Genomic DNA, 22637 nt, shown 5'->3' on the forward strand with positions numbered 1-22637 from the left:
CATACTTTGCGATAATGCCCCATCACATACGGCGATGCACTCGTATGGGTAGTTCTACCCCATGCGGCTTACTCACCAGACTTGACTGCTTCCAATTACTTGCTTACTCGCACTTGCTGAGCAGCGCTTAGATTTGAATAAAAATGTGAAAAATGCCACGATGAAAGATTCACGATTACCCGAAAGTAGGAACAAATGTATAACTAGCGATGCTCCATCCATCCATCCTTAATAATTATTTCCAACTTAATGTTTTTTTGCAGAAAAAAATCTCCATTTCATACTTGTAATCTTGGCATACAAAAAGAACAACCTGCAACTCCGCGATACTTGCACAAGCTTGAAATAGCATTGACTCCGAAGGATTCAGGCATGTTCTACTGCGATAGTGCCATCTTGTGCGGCCGTCTCATTTTGACGACCACATCTTTGAAATCAAAGATCTTAGAAGTCGTCTGCTGCCTAGATCGATATAGTCCTCCCACTCTCTGTAGCTTTATTTGCATTGGGGTTCGTTGATTTCTGTTTTAAAATATTTGTCTCAGGAATTGGTCTTGATGCATTTATTCTACATAACTGACCAATTATAGTTAATGAAATCAACTTTTTGGAGAATTTTTCGTTCAAATACTTCTATGGTTGCCTTATCGACCATTTTTCGTACCATATATTAACGCAGAATTATTTTTGGTGAGGCTTTCCACTCCACAATGACAAATATGATTGCTATTCACCCCTTAGTATTGTATAGCGCGTCAACCACACCTACACGCTATCGTACTCGGTGCACTGAAATGCGTTTCAGTTCCTTCCAGGGCTTCCCGAAATGACCGCACTCCTCTTGTATGGTTCTGCGCCTTATACTGCATGGCGTGGCTAGTAATAGAATTATCACCTCTGCGTAATATGTGACCTATTCAATGCGACTTCCATTTCCCGATCAGATCGTCCACGACGTCCTGGGTGCGCAACAAGTTCTTTGTTCGAAATAGTATCAGGTCAGCGTACTCCGATGATACGTCGAATTATTCACAAAGGTTTAGACATTTTCATTAACAGTGGGGTCACTTTAAATGTGCTACTTCCTTATAGTAACACAGAAAGAACAATAGAAGAGAACAGTCTCAACATTTCCAGATTTTAGGCAAGGCAGCGAAAAGGGATAGAGCTGCTAATACACCGGGCAACTTCCAACTTCGGTACCACCGTTGGCAGAAACCACGCTTCCTAGATAAACAAAATGATCGAAGTCATCGATGCTCTGCCAAACCTGGCGAACCGTTCATCTGAAATTCGTCTAATATTTTACCCCGATGCAGCACGTTACATTTTGCGTCATCATATGTCGCCCTGAAAGTAGCTATTACTTTCCTCGGAATGCCGCTCCTATGTAGAGCAAGCTAGATACATTTTGTTCACGCTGTCGAAACAATTCCAAATGATCCGTAAGATGTTGATATGGTCAATGATTTGGATCGGAAACCAGTCTGTTCTCTGTCGATCAAGTCTCGAGCTGTCCTTTGATGAGTTCCAGGATTATTTTAGCTATTGTATTTGCGATAACAGGGAGCACACAAATACCCCTCCAATTGTCACATTCCAAACGGGTGCCCTTCCTGGGAATCTTAACGATCGATGACGGTTTCGCGGATTTCCGTTTGAGTGAACTGTAAGTGCAGCGATAACTAACTCTGCGGGGAGAAGGTCGAGCCCAAGGGCTTTACACCGTTTAGTTTTTCTTTTGCTTGGAGGAACATCATAACATTTCATCCATAAGAAAACGAACCTGATCGGATGTGATACGGTTAAGGACCGTGGTGAAGTGCTCTTACCACCTCTTCAGTTGTTCGTCATCGTGGGTGAATAGTCGACCGTTAAAGTTCTTTATAGAACGAATGAAAGATGTAAGCTCTTTCGTGATGCGACAAGCGCTTTCATGATGCGAAATACACTTCCGAAATGTCCGGCTTCCTCCGCTTCCCAGAGACCAATGTCAGCACCTATCTTATTATGCACATCCAGGATACAGCTCCCAAATCGACTAGTGATCGCAAAGTAGTTAATTTGATTGCTCCTACGATTTCGTTCAGTTGAGACGCAACTGACCTTATGGCAGGCTCGGTGTTCGAACAGTGTGCCACCAATCACGAGACGGTAGAAGCTGCATGGCGGAGCAAATCCCTGTCAGATCGTACCTTGGCATGCAGATCACCCATCGCGATCACAATATCACCTTTGGGAAGCCTCCCCTGAGCTACGTGTAATTGTTCGTAGAAAGCATTCTTCTCTACTATATCCGTTGATACACTGCATTGTGTAATTATGGTGATCCTTAACCTGGACCGAAATCGTGCAGACAGAAGTCTCTCGAAACCGGTTCAAAAGAACGCGGTGTGCAGAAGCAACTTGACAATGGATTCGTGTCTGCTATCGGTCGACTTTCCAGAGTACAAAAGCACATTGCCGCCAGAGAGTGAGGAGTACTCTTCAGAGTCCCACAATCTTGCTTCGCTCAAGCCCAGAATGTCCAGCTTATATCGTTGGAATTCTCCCTCGAGTTGGAGAAAGCGAGCGATCTGTATGAGGACAATCCTGCCATCAATCTAGAGTGCCCACCAATTGAGTATAGTTGTACTTAAAACCAAGCTAGAGAAACCTGCAATATACCGGTTGAAAAGTGTCGACCTGATGTCTGGCACACTTCCCGTGAATATGGACCATTTGCATCTTCCATGCATCACTACCTATAATGCTACGTCAGCAGATAATCATTATTTCTAAAAAACGGTTTTAAATGAGTTGGGAATGCATTTTTGGGCCACAAAGATGGGGTTAAGCCCTAAGTGACGTGTTTCTATCATACATTCCTATACGAATTTATAAAGTTAATTGCATACTGCTTCTAGGGTTTCGTCTTTATTTGATAATTTCGTTGAGAATATGGGCCGTCTTATCATTTTTAGCAACAGTATCAACTAGACTTGAAACTCTAACGTTTCATAGAATTCGGCCACATGTTCGTTCCGTGTCCATGCATAATATGTAGACGTTCTCATTGCTTCGTTTAGCGCCGCGGGTACGTGAGTAATTTTACAGGTCCCTTGGTGCAATCATGGGTAGCTTACTGGCTTCCCTTTCCCACTCTAGCCACTACAAAAGGAAGAAATCGCCACCACCTTTCACTGTGTCTTGCAATCAATACTGCTCCTAGACAATTGGCAGTCATACGTGCCGGCAGGCACTCAAAATAGGTAGGAAACCTCTGGTAATCTTTCACACGTACGCCAGATCAATTGCCTCGGGATCGCAACTGTGTACGTTTGCAATTTTTCTTTCCATTAAAAATATATTCACCACTACTCGCACGGACCGTCGTGTTTTACTTGCCTGCACATACGGCAGGCATCACGTGCTATAGCGGACTATAATTTCGCTCTTCGCTAATCATATGACTAGCGACGACACCGCGGAGCAAACAAAGTTGCCGAGTCGGAGAAAAACGGGTAATCGTTGAGGAAGCAGCAAAAACAATGCCGAGTGGCTTCGTGGAGCCCAGGCGGAGAAAAGAATGCTGACAACGAAAAGGGGCTCTGCTCGGGAGCATATGGCACAAGTCGAGTGATTGGAAGTGTGAATATGCGAGAACTGATTAAACATATTTACGAATTGCGTTATCGGCGAGCATGAACGCTATTTTGTTTGGGTCTTCATTGATTTCGGCCACAGTCGCGAGTCTTGCTCAGCGCTAAGTTAGCAGCGTCATCGGGGTATTACACAAACTTGGAAGAACGGTTTGCAGGTGGTTCAAAGATCACGGATATAGTAATTAGAGCTCCATTAGGTGAGCAGTGCTTTCACTGGAGGCAGACGCAATTGGGAAAACAGCCACCTGGCACGTCACGAGACGGTGGTGCTCGTTCTGCGAGTCTTCAGAGCCGCGCCGGTGGGGTGCCCTTCATCAAAGCGAAATTCGGTCATCAAACTCGCGTTGCCATGAGAACACATTATGAAACGCATTCATTAACTTATTGAAAGAATATTTGTGGATTACCTTGGCTAAGATCTGCGACTCTAATCTGCAGCGGTAGTTGTTTCACCGTGGACGATGCCAATTTGATACAGACGCACACAGGAAGTCGAGATGAGGACCGCGAGCTAAATTTAAACGGAGACGCAGGGCAAGCCGACACCACTAGCCAACTCGTTTGGCGGCAATACACAATTTAATTCAATTTCTCGACTCATATATTGGCCAACGATCACGTGCACTAATTGAGTTTGCCAGAACGAGATTTTGTTTACATACGCCGAGATGATGATGTCTCATTCCTGCGCTTTATTGCATGATTGGGATCCAATTGAATTCGTTATGATTGGCCTTAGTCTATATTACACCAGCTTTGAACGGCGAAAATGCTTCCAAAAGACAAGACACTCCGAAAACGAAGAGCTTCGCACGCCGCGGAGCACTTACTCTCGCGAAAAACAATTTGAAGACCGTCACGGGAATTCAATCGATTTCTGCACATTTGGTGCACACTGCATTTTGCAAAACAGACGGCGTTTTCACTGACACACAACAGAGTTCAGCGGCTTGGAGTAATTTTATCGAGAGACGGAAACTGCTTTCGAACGCGAATCAAACAGCACAACAAATCTCACCTAATCCATGGTCGGCTGCTGTGCGGAAAACTCAACACAATGCCCGTAGTTCACAGCTTTAAATGTTATGACAGCTCCAAGATGTAGTAGTTTCGACAACAATGTTATATTAGAATTCGACTGCATGCTCTGGTACATCGGTGAAATTGAGGCGGTTCATAGCATTTGAAATCACATTTTTAATAAAAAATAATATTTATACGATCCGTGATCATGTGATAATTAAGATGACCCCTGATTACCAATTTTTCTTGTACCATGAACCACGGCACTTATTATATTGGTTCCTTTGACAATTCCCTGATTTCTAACTGGAAACGAGTTTCTAATTTTTCTTTAGAATTTGATCTTTTCCTCTAATTTGGAGATTTCCCGGCGGTTTCTGACTCTCTTCTATACTCATGGTAGATATCTGAATATTCTTTGACCTTCGATTGTTCACTTTGTCGAATTCATTGTAGGATTGTAGTTTTACATACACTGGCAGACATAAAAATGTTAATACCTGAAAAACTATCATATTTTCTGATATTTCTCTATAATTTCCCACATGAAAGGGTTTTTTGTATGAAAATTAGTGAAAATATATAATTACTATTGAAAACATGTAAAAATATGTTTAAAACAGTTATTGAGAAGTCCTCGAGCGAGTGTCGCCGCCTCACTTATCCTCCACCTCCAACGGAAGAGAAGGTGCAAATCTTCCTTCTCAAAGGTTTCGATGCAGAGGGAAAGCCCGATGTGGTGCCTAAAATGCTCCGGGGGTCGGGAACTAAGATGAAGTTCCTCTCGATGTCGCGTTTTAGTACGAAGAGACCCGTTTTGGAAAAACGAATGCTCCGGCACTACTTTGTGCAGATAAGCCTGGAGAGCCGGGGAAGCGATCTGATCGGCATCAGGTGGCTTAATTACCAGGCAATTCGTTTTAAGCGCCTGCTGAGGGGCGAGGTAGCTCAGTTTCAGAGATGCCAGAGCTATGAGTCACGCGGCAGTGGCCAAATGGCCTTACGATGTGTAAAGTTCGGGAAAGGCCATGGCATAGCTGATTGTCCGCTGTCTGAAGCAAAGGGCAAGGAAAAAACCTGCTATGTCAGCTATGGAAGCGTAGCATGGGCCAAGATTGGTCCAAACGGCGAAGATGTCAGCGGTGTTGAACGATACCACCCTTTCGGCAACAATTGGCCCCGGGATCCCGTTTGCAGAAGTAGTCCGACCAGGGGGAGCTAAGAAGCCCCAACAGGATACAAGTGGCGGGATAAACACCATCCTCAATCAAATACTAACTATGTGTAAGAACATGCAGCATCGGCTCACGCACACAACACAAAACCAAACAATATACCAGAATATTTACACAAACAACGTGCCCGCCGCTAGGTCTGTAGTCGCAACCATATCGCTGGATAGTCTCCGGATCATCGCAATTAATGTGAATTCCATCGTAGGAATCCACCGAAGAGCGGAGTTCTTCGATTTCACTGCAACAAACTGATTTTTTTTCTGATTTCAAAAACCGATACATTCAAGAATTTCGAATTCGTTAGGAACGATAAACGAAATTGTGATAGAGGAGATATTTGAATTTGAAATTTTTGAATGTATGGAAGTCTCTTCTGTTCTGTTTTCACTGCTTAGAGAAGGGACTTTATGCATTCTGTCCATTCGTTCAAAGAGGAATTCCTTGTTTACGATACTCGAACTGAACAAGCTGCGTAATTATTATGTTATAGCCCAAAACGCCGGCTATATGGTAGGCATATGTCGTGATTAAACGCCAGAAACCATCCCAGAAGGGTATTCCTCAAATCTCTGGTAGAGCAATACTGTATAGAGTATACATGTGAATTATATGAGTCAGATAGTCCAACCTATTTGTGCATTGCTGACGTGCGCTTGAACTTCAATTTTAGGAATCCTCAACGGAAACTACAGACCCTTTCTTACGATAGCAACCATAACGCTATTCTTATGAAGGTTCTGTTTCATGGACGAAAAGTTCGCCTTCTGCCGGTGGACAGGTTGAACTTTAAACAAACAGATTGAAAGAAATTCAAAGAGAGGTTTATTTGGGTGTATTCAGAGGAATGCCTACCATTTGATGTTGAAAACGATAGTTCAATTGTGCCAGGTGACGGGAACTTGAACAACGGGAAAATACTTCAGTATCTTCTCAACCTGGGGAACTTGATGCTGTACACAATTGAACAAGTCGTCCCGTCGGAATAATATGGAAGGATATAAAACTGCACCCATAGAAAGGGTAAAAAAAGTGAAAAGCTTTCTGCTTATTTGCGTCAACAAAATCTATCGGAGATATGGGGACTATCATCATCCCATATTGGTCGAGTTTAAATCACCCCTTAAGATTGCACGGAATCTTATCCCCCAATATTACATAAATGAAGTGGACTCTCAATGACGGAGTGTTTCCTCAAGCGATTTGGATGTTATGTTTACAAAGATAAACATGTTATTCCGGAAGAAGTCACGAGTAATTGTGCCGAAAATCAAATTCGATAATAGCGTAATACAACACCTTATTGATTCAGGTATTGACACCAACAGTGTAACTGCTGTTCCCCAAGGCAATTACATCGTGATGGATGATGCTCGCAAAACTCGAGCTTACAGGAGAGCAGTTTGAGTCGATACACCGGCCAAGAATGGACTTAGGACCAACGCGACTTTCGGAAGTCGTGGAATAAGATGTCCAGAATTTCAAAAGCAGCCTGAACGGCACTGCGGTTCTCGAGTCCAACCCTGTGATGCAGGCTGATCTCATATCGAGTGATAATCTGCTTGATTACTTTGTCTCATGTGGGGAATGAACCTCCATATTTAGACAGGTAAACAGTAAGAGATCATCCGGTATGGATGGCATTCCCAACGTTGTTCTCAGGCATTTACCGGTCAATGCCATTCAGAATTATTGGATCCTGTTCAATAATCTATTGAACAATTCCTTTTTTCCAGGACAATGGAAAAGAGCTCGAGTGTTCCCGATCTTAGAAAGAGGGAAGGATTCATGCAGTCCTAAGAGGTATAACTTAAAACGCACTATCAAAACAACAGCGGAAGAAGTGGTTGGATATGAGTCCCGGCGTCAAAGAAATTATTGGTTTGATTTTTCGGTTGGGTAGCTTCTAGGAATGGGTTCCTTAAAGAAATCATCACTTTCGATCCTCCGCATTCCTCGCGTTTCCAATATATGTCGAAACTAAAACTGACTTTGAAAAGTGCTAATCGAGACTTTTCATTTGATACCCAGCATGACTATATTCGGTGAAAACTTTTAGACTCCCCTTTTGCATATATGAAGAGCCCCCTTAAATCAATGTAGAAAGATGTAATTTACTACATGTGTGGGCGTCCACAGTTCCCATCTTCTCATCAAATTGTGTCAATCGGTATAGCCGTTTCTGAGGAAAGCGCTTGTTGCAGACAGACAACGCGCCGGGCATAGATAACATCCTCCCTGGTGAATACCAAAGTGGTTTTTCCGGACTGGCTATTTACGAATACCTACTATAAAAATGCTATGGATTTTGCATCGATGTCCATCAAATATTACCGTACTAAGAAATGCTTGACTTTAGAATTCGGCAAACAAGAAGATGGGCTAGCACCTCCGCTGTTCAGTCTGGCCCTGGAGTAGGATATACGAAAGTTGTCGGTGGGTAGAAAATGTACACTGCTTTGTATGTCTTGTCCAATCATCGCATATGCGGACGATATAAACATCTTTCACATCAGCAAAGAACAATTTTATAAAGCTCGACAAAACTGTAAACTAAGTTGGCCTCAGTGCGCCGTAAAGCAGAGATGAATCAACTGGTCCTCCAGATTGGGAAGCTATACAAAAGGCTGACAACCTGTTCACAGTATACTTTTATCTTGTAATCCGAAATTGAGTCTCGAATCGGATCGGAAATTTAACAACGATTATGGCAACGAAAAAAGAACTAAGAGTTGAAACTGGAAGATGCGCTACCTGTTTAGAACTGACGCTCTTAAAATACTCATTGCACAGGCGAAAGTACAAGATTTACGGCGGACCAAGAAGCGAAATTATTAGGGAGTGAGGTATTTGACTTATTTTCAAAAGTGGAAAAAAAAATCGATAATGCGAAATAGCGTTCGTCCTCTACAGGCTTCAGACCAATCAATGAAAGAATTGGCATGCTTGAACTGAAAAACAAATTTTTCGACTTTTGACTAACCAACTTATATACTACAACGGAAAACGATTCAGTATAATTGGTTCTCTGCTCTCGTAACAAGCTCATCCTCGCAATCAGATTCGATAGTGAAAAGCTGGAGAGCGGAATAATTGGCATCGAAATATGTCGGAGTCTGAGAAGAACAGCCAACATCAGGAAACCGGTAACATTGATGCGAATTGGAATCTGCTAAAAGACGCAATCAAGACAACTGCAGATAAAACTATCGGACATGAATCTTGGTGGATCATCCCTATCACATCTCAGTTCTTTTCAAGATCTTAATTCTATGCACCAACATAGATTTCCAATATAGTGGAGAAGGATGTTTTCTAAGAGTTTAGGAGAGGCAAGGGTGGGTGAGAACAGATTCGCAGTCTCCGAGGAGGAAGCATGCAGGTAATTTGGGACCAATAGCTTGCATCATTCTTAAACGTAATTTAAAATATATATGTATGCCTTTCAGCGTTTCTGACCGAGGAACGAGAGGCAGTCGTGGCATCGGGCTACTTCCCAGGAGACGACATCCGCATCCCATCGGAGCTAGTCGTTAGACTGGTGAAGTATTGTGAGAGGAGGACGCTGCCACTTCTCGGCTGCGATGCCAATGCCCATCACGAAGGCTGGGGAAGCAGAGGTGAGTACCTTCTAGAATTTATTCTTTATTCTTCAACTTTCATGACCAGCACCAGACAAGAGGTACTAGACATAATTCTAGAGAATACTCTGATGAACGGGCTGGTGGGGAATTGGAAGGTGTCGGATGACAGATCACAGAATAATCAGATTCGACATTGAGGGTAACTCCGAAATAAAAAGAATACTAAAGAATCCCACGAGAACGGATTGAGATTCCTATGCAACTCACCTGAATAATAACATGGCTCTCCTTCAAAGGGGCAACAAGTCAACAAGGGGGGGGGGGATGTAACTTGGTGGAATAGGAACCTAGTCAGAATGAGAACAGAGGTACGAAAACTCTTCAACCGGGCATAATAAACTGGCCGAGGTACAAAAATGCACTGGCTGCGTATAGCAACGCGATCAGAGAAGCAAAACGGAACAGCTTGGGAATTACGCTAGATCAAAAATGAATCTGAAGATGCAGGTCGGAAAGCTACGAGGGCTTTTATGATTTGTAGGTCCATAGCAAGCAGTTGCATTCCGAAGACACTACTTTGGATATACACTGCGATAGTAAGGCTTACCTATGGAGGGGTAATCTGACCAGAAAGAACTACACTCGGCACACAAGCCAGGGTGTTTCACAAATTCCAAACATTGGCTTGCGTATTTATCAGTGAGGTAATGAGGACATGCTCAACGGCATTCTTGGAGGTCCTTCTGGGATTAATCCCTCTTCATCTGCACATATAAATTTAGGCAAGGAGGGCAATCTTCAGAATGGCGGGAGTATCAGTGAGGGGAGCTGCTTAAATCGAAGGAAGATTGATACTCTTTCCAGGCGGTACCCCGAATTATTAATACCAAGGGATAAAATGACAACAAAGTTTCACTTCGATAAGAAATTTGAAGCACGTTAGAGTAACAAGACTAACTGGAAGAGCGTGGCTGTGACATACGACTTAAACCAGCAACTGATTACTAGGTACACTAACGAATCCCTCACAGCAGAGGGAGCGGCTGTCGGGGTTATCGGTCCAAGGAAAATGTACTTGGCATCAATGGGTACGCACACCAGCATATTCCAGGCGAGAATATACACCATAGACAGATGTGCCTCCTTTAATATCTAGAGGAACTACAGGGGGCAAAACATTGTAGTTCTTACTGACAGCCAAGCGCCAATCAGGGTACTTAGGTCCAAGCAGGTGAACTCTAAACTGTTATGGGAATATCTTGAGAGACTGAATACGCTCGGATCGCACAAGGTCCGGATACTCTGGATTTCAGGTCATGTTGGGTTGAAAGGCATTGAGGCTGTGGGCCAAAAAGTGAGCAGGGACGCTTTTACACGCGCCAGAACCATTTTGTGAAATCGGAAACGGGTTCATGGCTCTGACATTAAAAAAAATGAAGAGGAACGGCTGAGGGAACTATACTATCAGGTATGGACCAGTCCAGGAGGCTTATGGGGGATATGAACACAAGTGCACAAGTCACTAAGAAAAATCTCCGATTCATAGTGGTCATTCTCACGGGTCACTGCCAACTAAACTACCACCTAGGGAGCTGGTGATATCAACCCCTCCCCCCCGTACCTGCAGGTTCTGTGTGAAGTGCGTCGAAACTTCTATATACGTTCTGGGGCAGCGTCCGGCAACTGGGAGAATACTTAATGCCAGATACAAAGTTGAAATATTTGGAAGTAGACAATGTATTAAAATGCCTGACGGTTATAGGCTTGTCTGACATACTATGGTAGATAGGTAAAAGGGTCAAAATAGCTCTTTAAGGACATAGTGCAACTTCTCTTAACAGAATAATAATAATAGGAGAGACTTCCTTCCTGATCATGATGGGCGATCTGGGGGGGGGGGGGGGGGGGGCTCTGACAACACCTCACTGGGACATGTTATGGGAAAACACGGTCTTGGCGACCAGGAAAGTGTATGGATTTCTAGAGCCTCCATCGTTTTGTGATTAGCGGCACATTGTTCGAGCACATAGCTTAGTTGAATTTCAACTGGCCGACACTACACGAGCAATCAGATTGACCATTTTGCAATCAGCAGTAGATTTAGGAGTCGTTTTCTGAATAATGCCTAACAAGAAAGGCGCCGAGATCGGCCTTGAATCCTTCCTTCGTTTGAGTGCTGCGTCCACCGCTTCTTACAGGGTTATATGATTTATTGTAGTTGTCGCATGAGAATGGGAGAGCTATCTTACTGATTGGATGGCAGATACCTTACCTTGAGTAGTCCCCCTGAGAATATTGATGAGCACTGGGCAGTACTCAGCTCGTGGAGCACGTCCTGAAGGGGATTTGTTTGACTGCGAAGTCGTGGGAGCGGATCGATGAACGAAAGGAATTGAAGGATCTCTTGATTACTGCGATCAGAGGCGCGCATAACGCGCAAAACTCCGAGAAGTTCAACATAGTGTGCGCCGTGACAAAAGGAAAATTGTTATTCCGGTGGGAGATTCGAAAGCCGCCACAGTTGATAATGATGAACAAAACAAACAAATGATCGTGTTGTGGGATCCGGAGATCGGACAAATGCTGGAGCGTTCACATCAGTCGACGGGTTCCGGAGTTGTCTAGAAGCGAGGAAAGGTAAGTAAACTAGAACAAAACAAATACGTGTATGCATCCTAAATATTGGTATCCTGACTGCAAAGACCGAGGAACTCACAAGAGCCTCATTGATATTTGCCCTCTCCAAGAAACCCGATGAATTGGTGCCAAAAGCTGCAACATAGAACGCGAACGGGGTAAAAATGGCTGTAAACTCTCTATATAGTAAAATGCAAATCGACTACATTTACATAAGACGCCGACATTTTACCACCGCTGCTGTTTGCGAAGCCATTCCCGATGAGACCATCGCCCGTTACCGGCCGTTGATTGCCGTCTTGCAAATCAAGCAACGAACATCGTGTTAAACACACTGGCCCGTCGCGTATCAAATGCTGGTGGTTTCGTGAGAAGGAAGAAATGACCTCACTCTACAGTGTATATATGCATGAATTCAAGATTTCATCCCGAGCCAGCTAACAGGAAAGCACCGCAAGTGATAAGGCTGCTTTAAATCAGGTGAGTAATGAATGTCCTTCGCATAACAGATGGGATATTTTCACTCACTTAGATCCGCAGTTACCCTATGCCGTAGCTCCGCGTTTGTATTTCGAAAATATGTGATTGAAACTCGAAAGTGCTGCAATCAAAAATCAATCACTGCAAGAACCAATTAACACCCGCCGTCATCCGAAAAGCTCTACAACACAGAAGCAATGTATATACTTGACCAGCTTCACTTGAACCTTCAGCGCTTGGAATTAAAACACAAAGTTAATTTTAAATTAAAAATTATTTTATTGAAGTTGGAAATTATTCAAGTTTCTTGGCGGCACGGGCTTTCTTTCCAGGCAACGGCTTTTGTGATCGCAAGATCGCTGACGCACGGCGAAGAGCAGCCTGAAAAACAACAGAAAAGAGACTTTTAGTTTTCTACCCTCAACATTACCACATTTAAGTGAATTTAGTTCAAATCAGAGAGTTCGTTCATCAAGAGTTTTCAGCGATCTTGGTATGGTAGTAAAAAGAGAAAATCATCACTGAAAAGTGAAGCAAACAAAATGTCTGGGTCTTACCTGTTTCAAGTCATAACGGTACTTGCTGCCAAGGACAAGATTCCTCAACTTCTTCAGTGACCTCCTTGGGCCAGCCTTCATCGTTACACGAACGGTGTTTTTGGCTGGGCGGTTCTGGAAAGCATAGATCTGTTAGTTTCTGCTTTTTACTTGGAAAAGTTGCGGAGCTTACCTGGTACTTGGCCTTCTTCAAGACAACGGTGAAGCCTTTCTTGTCGGCGGCAGGGACGACTCCCAAAGTCTTTTTGTGCACGAGCCCGCTGTAGCGGTATGAGCTCAAATTTGTCAAGTTATTGGGCTCCTATAAGAAAGGTGGGGGTTCTATAAAAATATTTCATTTAATTCGTGTCTCTGAATTTTGGGCGAGCATTGAATGGTTTTGAAGTTTCTGGAGGCATCAGAAGTAGCAAATAATTTAGTTGTTAAGATCATTGGTTCTCAGTCAACGTGTTGACATCATTAACTCCTCCAGCTTCAAAACACTAGCAGCGCAGTTCTGATCAACTAAGTACTTTCAATGAAGCAAAGTTGGAACCATAGGACGCAGGCTATCTAGCATATGGTCAGGTTCTAACCTCAATTTTTGCATCAGAACTGCGCTGCTCGAAACTTCTAACAATTCCTTTAACTTACCGTGCTGAAAGGCTTCTTGATGTTTGGCCTCTTCAGAAGGTACGAATGGTGATTGCGGATGATCAACCAATTCAGATGTGACGATGTAGTAGCCATTGTGGTCGCCTGGAAAGCATGAAAGAATCGCATTAGTAAAACTCACCAAAAAGTACATTTCTATAGGAGATTTGTTAGTTTTGTCAGGCTTGGGTGATGAATTATAGTCTTCAAGAACTCTTCCGCTTTTCATGTTCATCATGGAAAATCTATAGAAGTCTCGACACACAAAGTATCGAGACGGCGAATAGACACACTCGATAACACGTGTAAACATAACTTCAAAAACTTTACCACTTAATAATTCGACTCCGAATACTTCTTCCATTGTTATTTTAAGTTGAAACTAGCACAAATCGATTGCAATTGAAAAAGGACTGCAAGAAGTTGAATTTTCACGTGTATATCGATGGAAATGTCCGGACGAAATTGAAAACCCACCTTTTTTGATTCACGACGAATGACGGAAAAGAAACAGGAACCAGAATGGCGGACCCAAGAAGCGTCCGCGCCGTGATTATAGACGAAATTTATTTGCAGCGGTGTTGAAGAGGAAATCACTGGTATCAGTAATTTTGGAAAACTTTTAGATGGTTGACATTGCGCTTCATAAGAGAACGAAACTATATGAAATTACAGTTAGAAAGGTTTGTTTTTCTAATTTTGCTTTACAGATCAACTATGTTCATGGCGTTCACTATATATTGTTGATTATTTTTCAAAATGAAAAATTATTTATTAAGTCTAAGTTTTAGTAGACAAAATTTAATACTTTCAGGATCATTCAAATTGAACGGTTGGTTATTGAGAAATTGGTTTAAGGTCGGGTGAAGTTAAGTTTAACTTTTCCGCCATGACAAAAGATTTATGGGGGTGATTATGAGCTGTGGGAATTTGGGTCAGGATACAATAGTGGAAAAATGCATTTGCAATATTACCTCACGGCAGTCTATAACAGGTCGAGTGGTGTGAAAACTGTTGCGTAATATGGCTTTCTTGGGGCCAGCATGCCTCCCTCCAGTTGGATATGTGGCTTTCTAAAAGCCAAGTCTCTCGTCTATCAATAGCACAGTACAGTGACCGTATTATTAACAGAAGGGGGTTGGATTGTATGCATCATCTTCTTTTCTCTAAGCCTCCACTCCGTTCACAATTGGTTCGTCGTGATCGGTTGTACAATTTTGTTCTTTCAAAGGCCACAAGGATTCCAAATCCCCACCCAGCGTATCAAACCACCGTTGTTTCAGTCAGCTTTTTTCGTTAGCGCCTCACGCAATTTTTCCACAATCAGTGCAACCCCATATCGATCGCGGATATCCTCATTTCGTATGTGATCAATGCGTATCACACCACTAGCCCAACGTAACATCTTCGTCTCCATCTCCGCGAGACGTTTATTATCTTTTATATCCGGCCAACTCTCAGAAGCATAGAGGGTGACAGGACGGACGACAGTGCGGTACGTTTTAGATTTGAGAGTTCATGTTAGACGTTGATGCGTCGATCACGAAGAATGCCTGTTGTGGAACCCGACTTCATCCAGGTTGCGTTAATGCGTGAAGCAATTTCATAACACAGTTTGTTACGTCGATAAAAATTTCCAGTTCGGTTTCGAAGTTTGGATATTCAAATTTGAGTCGTGAAGCTTCAGCCACGAAAGGGAAATGGCTGGGGAATTTGGGGCCCGGCAGGAAAGAAAAGAGGGAGACGACGAGTGAGAAGAGGAGAAGAGAGAGAAAGAGTTTTGATGTTGGGGAGGCGCATTTCGGCGTTGGGCACGATTGGGTGTGATTCCATCATCGTCGTCATCACATCATCGCAAAGAGAATATTTTTTTAGTTGTTTTTATCGTGATTTTTGCTACCTTCCATTGTTTACCTTGCATTACATCCGCAATTAACATTTCACTTCTTATCCGGAAATATTGTGAAATTCGCCGAATGCGGGATGAGCCTAGAATTTGTCAAAAAGAACCTATTTTGTGCAGGAACTGACGGTCTAGCGTCGCAGTGAACTATCACGACAAAAGTTCTGTTTCAAAAGGAAAGAGGATCGAGTAAACAACCCGCTTAGTGGCAAATACAAATTTTCCAGTATCGTTTGCCGACATCGGGTTCTATTCTCAAGTTCGGGCAATAACTCATTATGGATTCTTCTGGTAATGATTCTCAGAATAGTTCAAAGATTCAAGGGACGTCTCAAAGCAGCGGTCACCTTGCATCCCGCCGGAATTTCATAAGAGAAAGTCTGAAATGTGCTTTTACATGCGACGAGACCAGTGAATTCTTCAAGCATATTGTTGTTTGTGGTATTTGGTTTGCTAATGAGAAAAACTAAAGACGGCGTAGGATTGAGGTGGATAGGGACACGAGCTTATGCCGCGGACCGAGTGTGAGAACACAAGAACTGGCTTGACAAAACTTGTGGCTTCCCCTAATTCTGGTTCGGTTGTGAAGTGTGCAGATTCCGGGAAAAAGCAAAGTGGTGCTGGCTGAAAAGAATTTCTGTTGAAGAATTAGCGTCGCGTTGGGTGGCGCTTTTCTTGTCCGCGAAGTTACCTTTTTGCGCCGCAAATCCCGACTAAGGACACGAGGGGCTTTCCAAGTGCACGAAAAATGTTGATTTCGTGTAATTGATTCACATTCCTAATGTGAGGAGAAAGTTCGGCTGGATCTAACCCAATCATTTTTCGTTGCGGAGGAAACCAATTGGGCCGCGATTGGTGTCCCGCGACCTACATGGCATCGAACCACAGACGCTGATAATAAGCTAAACCAAACTCGGATATCTAAGCATTGTTGCGAGTACAAGGGTGGCCACAATGTGCCATTCCAATGGAAAAATATCATTATTTTTGGGCCCATATAATTTTTGAATAGAATTTTGTTTCTTTTTATCTCAGCTATGCAAAGAACCTCAAAAGGCTCTTCTGACCTAAAAACGTCAACGAAATATCCACCCTGAAAGGATATAAATTTGATTGCGGCTATTAGCTCTCAATTGGAGCAACAACTGATAAGAGTTCATGATGGATTGGCATATAGAATTCTTAGCAAACAAAATGGCTCGAATAAAGAAATTTACCGCAATATTGTCCGTCCAGTCACTCTCTATGGTTCTGAGTGTTGGCCGACCATAAAAGACAATGAACGGCGTCTCGCGGTAATGGAGACGAAGATGCTACGCTGGACTAGTGGCGCCACACGTTTAGATCCCATCCGAAATGAGGATATCCGCGATCGTTATGGGGTTGCACCGATCGTGGAAAAGTTGCGAGAGAGGCGTCTTCGATGGTACGGTCACGCAATTCGTGCAAACGAGAATTCACTTGCAAAGGTTGGTCTGAACATCGAAGTCGATGGTAAACGACCAAAAGGCAGACCTAAGCAACGGTGGCTTGATACGCTGGATGGGGATTTGAAAGCCTCGAGATTGCACCCAGATCAGGCATTCGATAGAGCCAAATGGCGAAGCCGATCACGACGAGCCGACCCCGCTTGTGAACGGGACAAGGCTGAAGAAAAAGAAGAAGAAAGAAAGGTATTTATAAACATTTTCCGATCTGTTCATGTTTGACAGTAAACTATATTAAGATCATACGCTTGAAACTGATAGAAATACTTGATATATATTATATATGCCGCCCTACCGCGTCGACTGAGGTCAACGCCCTAGTATTTCTACGAGGCTTATGACTCGACGCGATCATTTTGTTTTCAACAACATCGGGTGCATTTCCTTGGTCGCGGGACCTGTCACCAAGAGATAGGATTTAGCATAGTGGAATAACTTCAACTATACTTTATTCATCTCTTTCCCTGATCTCAGCATTTTATTTTTGTTTTACTGAGGATACTACGCCCAAATACGAACTTAAGAAGTAAGAAGTGAACCGTGTTCAGTAGTGTGCCGACTAGGTTTGATTTGTAAAATGCGAGATGGAGGGTATGGAAAACCACTGGTCGCTGAGCTGCCAAGCTGAAAGGAAGCAGACTTTCGACATGTGTTAAAAATGATATATAAAAAATATATATGGTGATAATCTACCATCCCGAAGTCCAAAATGAGATTGCCAATACGCGTCTGTGGCGAGTGTTCAGAAGTAAGGTCCAATAAAAAACCACAACCACCGTGTAAATTCCAGATTCGGTAATATCTCGCACATGCACAAGGAGAAATCGAAGCATGATACTTCGGAAGGAACATTGACACATTGAAAAATCGAAATCGAATCGAAAATCGACGGAAATCCTTCAAAGTTATAGAGGCCAAAAGGGCAGGATTGCGTACGGAAGAGGAGAAGGTGGACTAGCTCGACCTTGACCTCCTAAGATTCCAAATCGAAAGGGAGTTACAGTCAAGTACCATCTCACAGAAGGAGAACGATAATCTGGCACTGAAGAAGAGCTCCAATCATTATTGAAGTCAGTGGCCAACATTAAGATAGCCTAGAGAATCTTCCACCATGCAAAAGCTGCGTTTGTAATAATAACTTCTAAAGATGACATTGGAATAGTGCTGGCTCAAGAACTCTGGGTGTACCGTCGGCAGATTCGAAGAAGAGTGTGTGTGTGTATATGAAGTGGGGGAAATACAATCTCTCTTAGCATTCAGACTCAAGTGGTCCATTGTTCTCGATTCCCTTGTGTAACGTAATATTCCGGATTCGTTTATATATCGTAAGATTTCCGTGAGTAGATGTGATGATACCCTGTGCGGCTGGAACACATCAGCACACATAGCTAAGGTATTCTCCTAGAAAATGTTTCGTGGATCCCGCTTCTTCACTACAGTGGACACGTATCATCTTGAAGAATTCTTATTCTGAAATATTTTTGCAAGTCTTCCTACTTTTCAGCAGGATAAACTTTGCAGTATGTCTGCTTGGTTCAGACAGGAAAAGATTAGAGTATCTAGCGGCATTAAGGCTTTGCCACCTGCAATTATGGGAAGCCTATTCTCAGCTTTTGATATCAGTATTAACCTATGCAACTAACACTCAAATTGCCGGTTTGGACATGAAGAAAATTGAACTCTTTTTTGTTAAAGCATCTGAGATTTAATTTCCCTCTCACCACAATAACCAGATTCCCAGAGTAGTTTCACCGTATTCAATGCAAAAATAGAGTTCAATCGATTTTCACATTCCTAGATGATTTTCGAAGTGATCACAGTGATGGTCAGCGCCCTCAATGCGGCTTAACTATCGATGCAGATAGTGACATGCCTGCCCTTCAACCGCTCGTCGATCACTTAGATAGGCCTAATGATAACAACATATATCCACTTATTACCTGAGACCTAAGCCCCCTTGTCAACGCAAAGGCCCGGCCGCAGAGCCCCATATACGAGATCTCGTTTCATCTTCACCTCTACATGTTTGTTGCAAAGTTGTTTCTTTCTGAAAAATAGCGATTAGTTAGAACCTGCCGATCCCAACACATATTGTAAGGAGAACTATCGAGTATTGCTTGAAGTGTTCTAGTGATCAGCCCATGATTGGTTTTCATAGGTCACCTTGCACACAGCATTATGGCTGTCCGTGTATTGCACTGCCACCATAACAGTGCAGCTAGGAATGAGATGGTCCAACGTCTCTAACGCCGAACTCCATATTCTGCACTGGTCGTTCTCCATCCGTTCTTCCACTATGAGCTTTCTGTTAGCTCGAATGCATAAGCCAGTGAACACATTCACTGCGCTTATTTTATTCTTCCCTGAGAGATGCAATTTTAGCACCAGTTCACACACCGCCTAAATTTGGACAGCAGGGTATCCTTCAAATCACCAACTCGAGCATGGGTTCCTTGAAGAATTCCTAGGTATTTGTAGAAGTCTGTTCGGGTATAGCATGGATGTGGAATTCATCAATGCTTTGTTCAGCATGTGATTGGCGATGACCTTTGTGGATTGCTTGGAAACGATACTTGTCTAATGCGAATTCCATTTGAATATCACGGCTAAACATGTCCACTATTCGTAACCGACTTCTGAGATAGTTATCAGTACCAGCATAGAGCGTGCCGTCATCTAAGCAAATCAAGTGTGTCAACTTGCACTTAGCACGCGGGCCATATTTTATTGTAAAATCCCCTCTAGCATCATTCAGTAGCCACGAAAGGGGGTTCAGTGCCATTCAAAACCAAAGGGGACTCAATGAATCCCTCTGAAAGGTGCTTGTACGTATATGGATGAACACCCTGACAAGCTGGTATGCCACACTTCCACGACTGTCACAAAAAACTTTATTTATTTGAGATCAATGCGATACAGATGTCGGGCTTTGATTAGCCAGATGTGCGTGACGCTTTCAAACGTCTTGGTGTAATCGATATAGCAACCAGAAACATTTCTTTGGTCTCTAGTTGCCGGTCCTACACTTATCGAGTCAATAATGAGTTGCCCTTTGCTGCCCCTTTATCCAACGTGGTAGCCCTTCTCCTCCTCGAAAAAAATGTTGTTTGTCTTGAGGTGCTCATTGATCCTTCCACTAATACGGACGTTATGAACTTGTAGAGGGTTGGTAAGCAAGTAATCGTTCGAAATTCATGTGCGGCATAGTGATATGGCTGGTTCCTTCGGCGGTAATCGACTCAGTATTGTTGGGGTAACCCCCAGAGTCCACCCTAATATTCTTTCCTTATTATTTAATGTTCATTCTTTTATTCACGAGTTTTATTATTAATTTTTTTTTTTAATATTTCTTTTCCCACTAAACTTTTAATTTTTGGACTCGCACTTCTTCTTTTTCCTTTTCCTCCTTAACTCTAGCGAAACCCACAACAATATTAAAGGAGCATTCGACTTTTTAATGGCATGAGGATGCCAAGGTGGGCTCGGAACCACAAAGGCCGCGACCAGTGATTATCTGAGACATAGAAAGCATCGATAGAGGACGTGATTCGTCCTTCTCGGTCGTCGCATTCGGGTTCGGTTATTTTTTTACTTCCATTTTTAGCTCGCGTGTTATCTTCTAATCAACGCGCGCGATGAACTCGTGTGATATTTCGCGATATCCCGATGCATGATTTTCAGGTTTCGATGTGGATCCACGTATCGCTGAAGTGTTCAAAAGGGCCGCACAAAACCGAACCAAGCGCGTGTAGACAGAATACTTCAGTGGTACTTCAAAATATATACAAACGGAGCTTCACAATCGATTTACCAACTTTTTAGGGTTTTGGGATAGCTCTCCTCTTTAGGACCACTCCGGTCAACCAGGATGGCCTTTTGACAATCGTCCAATCCATATTATTCATTATAAGGTTGTAGTATGTGATAACATAATCCAATTCAATATAAAGCATCATCGTCCATCTATCCACCTTCATCTTGTTTAGTTTTCCAAGATTTGGCTTCATTGATCCTTCCTTAACCCCGGACTCATTTGGTTATTTATTCGCTCCGTCTTTAGAAAAGTTCGCAAAAATATGGCAAAAGACAATTCAAGGTTCAGAAACTTAGCAAGTCCCCACAGATGTAATTTCTATCGATTTTTCAGGAAATTTAATGATTTCTTATCTTATGTTACTGTTATGTTACTTTTAATTTTAATTCTAGCCACTAAGAACCGAATCCGGTGAACATTAATGTCAACCGCTGTGAATTTTAGCTGCTTTCGTCGCAATTGCGCCTTCTCTATGGCAGCACCAATTCGATATTTTTCTAGAGGTTACTGTACGAATTGCTACTTGCGAAATGTCATCGCAAAGAGGAATTTCGCGAGATACATAACCTCGATGACGGTTCGGTGTCTGTTTTCATTCCGCTTGGATACTCGTTTTCGGCGTTCTCGTCTTCCACTCATTGCAGCAACTGCCCATTTGTTGGCTGCGTTTTAGTGCATTCGTTGCCATTTTTTGCGGAGTGTGTTCCGAAACTCGCAATAGTTCGGCTAAATCCCGGGACCTGCAATTCAATTAAATGATTGTGCGGTGAAAAATGTAGTTTCAGTGCCAAGGAAGAAGGGGAGACTTTCTGGAAAACTTAGCAGGCAGCCGGAGCAACAGACGCTGTGAATGTAAGCATTTTCTTGTACTTCTTCTGTATAGTTAGGCAAGCGGCCCCCGATTTCACTTGGCTTTGTCTGGAATCGAGTGGACGATTTGTCGCGATTACATAAACATCTCGGATTCACTCAATGCTACGCCTGACCGGAATCGGCGAGTCCTTGAATGAAAGTTTCACAGTGCATTCCCCGCTGCCAGCACGGGACCTTCATACCAGCGATGAGACAAGTAATTTTCATGTGATTTCCAGGTAATGGATCCAGTCATAAGACAAACTCGTCCAACTTCTACCCGGCACTTCCTCGGCCCCGAGCCTGCAGACACCTCATGTAAATTCTGCTGACACCCATTTGGAGCGACTCGTTAATAGTTTGCTCACACAAGCCATAAAATATTTTACCGGGAAATTATGAGTCCAGATGTGTTGATTGTGGTCTAATTGTGGTTTTGGCTTCGCTAGCAATTCAGGCGCGCGTTTCCACTAGCTGCGGGGAGAGGATAGTTGGGTGCGGAGCGGGGTTCACCGACTCCATGTGCCCGAGGCGAACTAGCTCCATATTTTATTGAATTTCAATAAAACTGCTAAAGGGAGACGAGAACAGTGAAGGTCATTTCCATTCCAATTCGCGGGTTTCTTGTTGAACTTTGGAGTGCGGTAGTTTCCATAAGTTTTCACTGTTCGCTTTTATGTTTATTCATTCCGAATCTCCCCTGATATTAGTCAACAGAAACTACACCCACCCTCCGTTATCAGCATCTTATCAGATAAAAAGCTTTCTTATTGGGAATTCGGACGGTTTTG

At 43.1% G+C, this 22637-nt stretch overlaps 3 protein-coding genes and 1 non-coding gene across 5 annotated transcripts in view; 1 reads left to right on the forward strand and 3 right to left on the reverse strand.

Annotated features, from left to right (window-relative positions):
* The window catches only part of LOC119647805 (folliculin-interacting protein 2), a 78378-nt gene extending 73676 nt beyond the window's left edge, over positions 1 to 4702 (reverse strand). The window contains exon 1 of the mRNA XM_038049021.1: positions 4052 to 4702. The gene's annotated coding sequence lies outside the window, so the exon portion shown is untranslated. The remainder of the gene's footprint in view (positions 1 to 4051) is intronic.
* An 8153-nt stretch (positions 4703 to 12855) lies between these two features.
* LOC119650148 (60S ribosomal protein L28) lies at positions 12856 to 14378 on the reverse strand. The gene is made up of 5 exons (XM_038052685.1): positions 14268 to 14378; positions 13791 to 13895; positions 13330 to 13458; positions 13158 to 13271; positions 12856 to 12981 (listed from the first exon to the last, which is right to left on the reverse strand). Exons 2-5 carry the CDS (start codon positions 13884 to 13886, stop codon positions 12895 to 12897), a joined length of 426 nt encoding a protein of 141 aa, XP_037908613.1. The 5' UTR covers positions 13887 to 13895; positions 14268 to 14378; the 3' UTR covers positions 12856 to 12894.
* On the reverse strand, positions 13963 to 14038 carry LOC119650518. Its single transcript, XR_005249327.1, has one exon. It is a non-coding gene; the product is annotated as a small nucleolar RNA CD11 (small nucleolar RNA).
* Positions 14379 to 21543: 7165 nt separating the features above from the next.
* Positions 21544 to 22637, forward strand: part of LOC119648261 (beta-1,3-galactosyltransferase 1-like) — a 35765-nt gene continuing 34671 nt past the window's right edge. Inside the window, exon 1 of one of the 2 annotated variants that reach the window (XM_038049909.1) lies at positions 21544 to 21846. The gene's annotated coding sequence lies outside the window, so the exon portion shown is untranslated. The remainder of the gene's footprint in view (positions 21847 to 22637) is intronic. The other variant, XM_038049912.1, reaches the window with a different exon arrangement.

This window comes from Hermetia illucens, chromosome 2 (assembly GCF_905115235.1).
Source record: "Hermetia illucens chromosome 2, iHerIll2.2.curated.20191125, whole genome shotgun sequence".
NCBI lineage: Eukaryota > Metazoa > Arthropoda > Insecta > Diptera > Stratiomyidae > Hermetia > Hermetia illucens.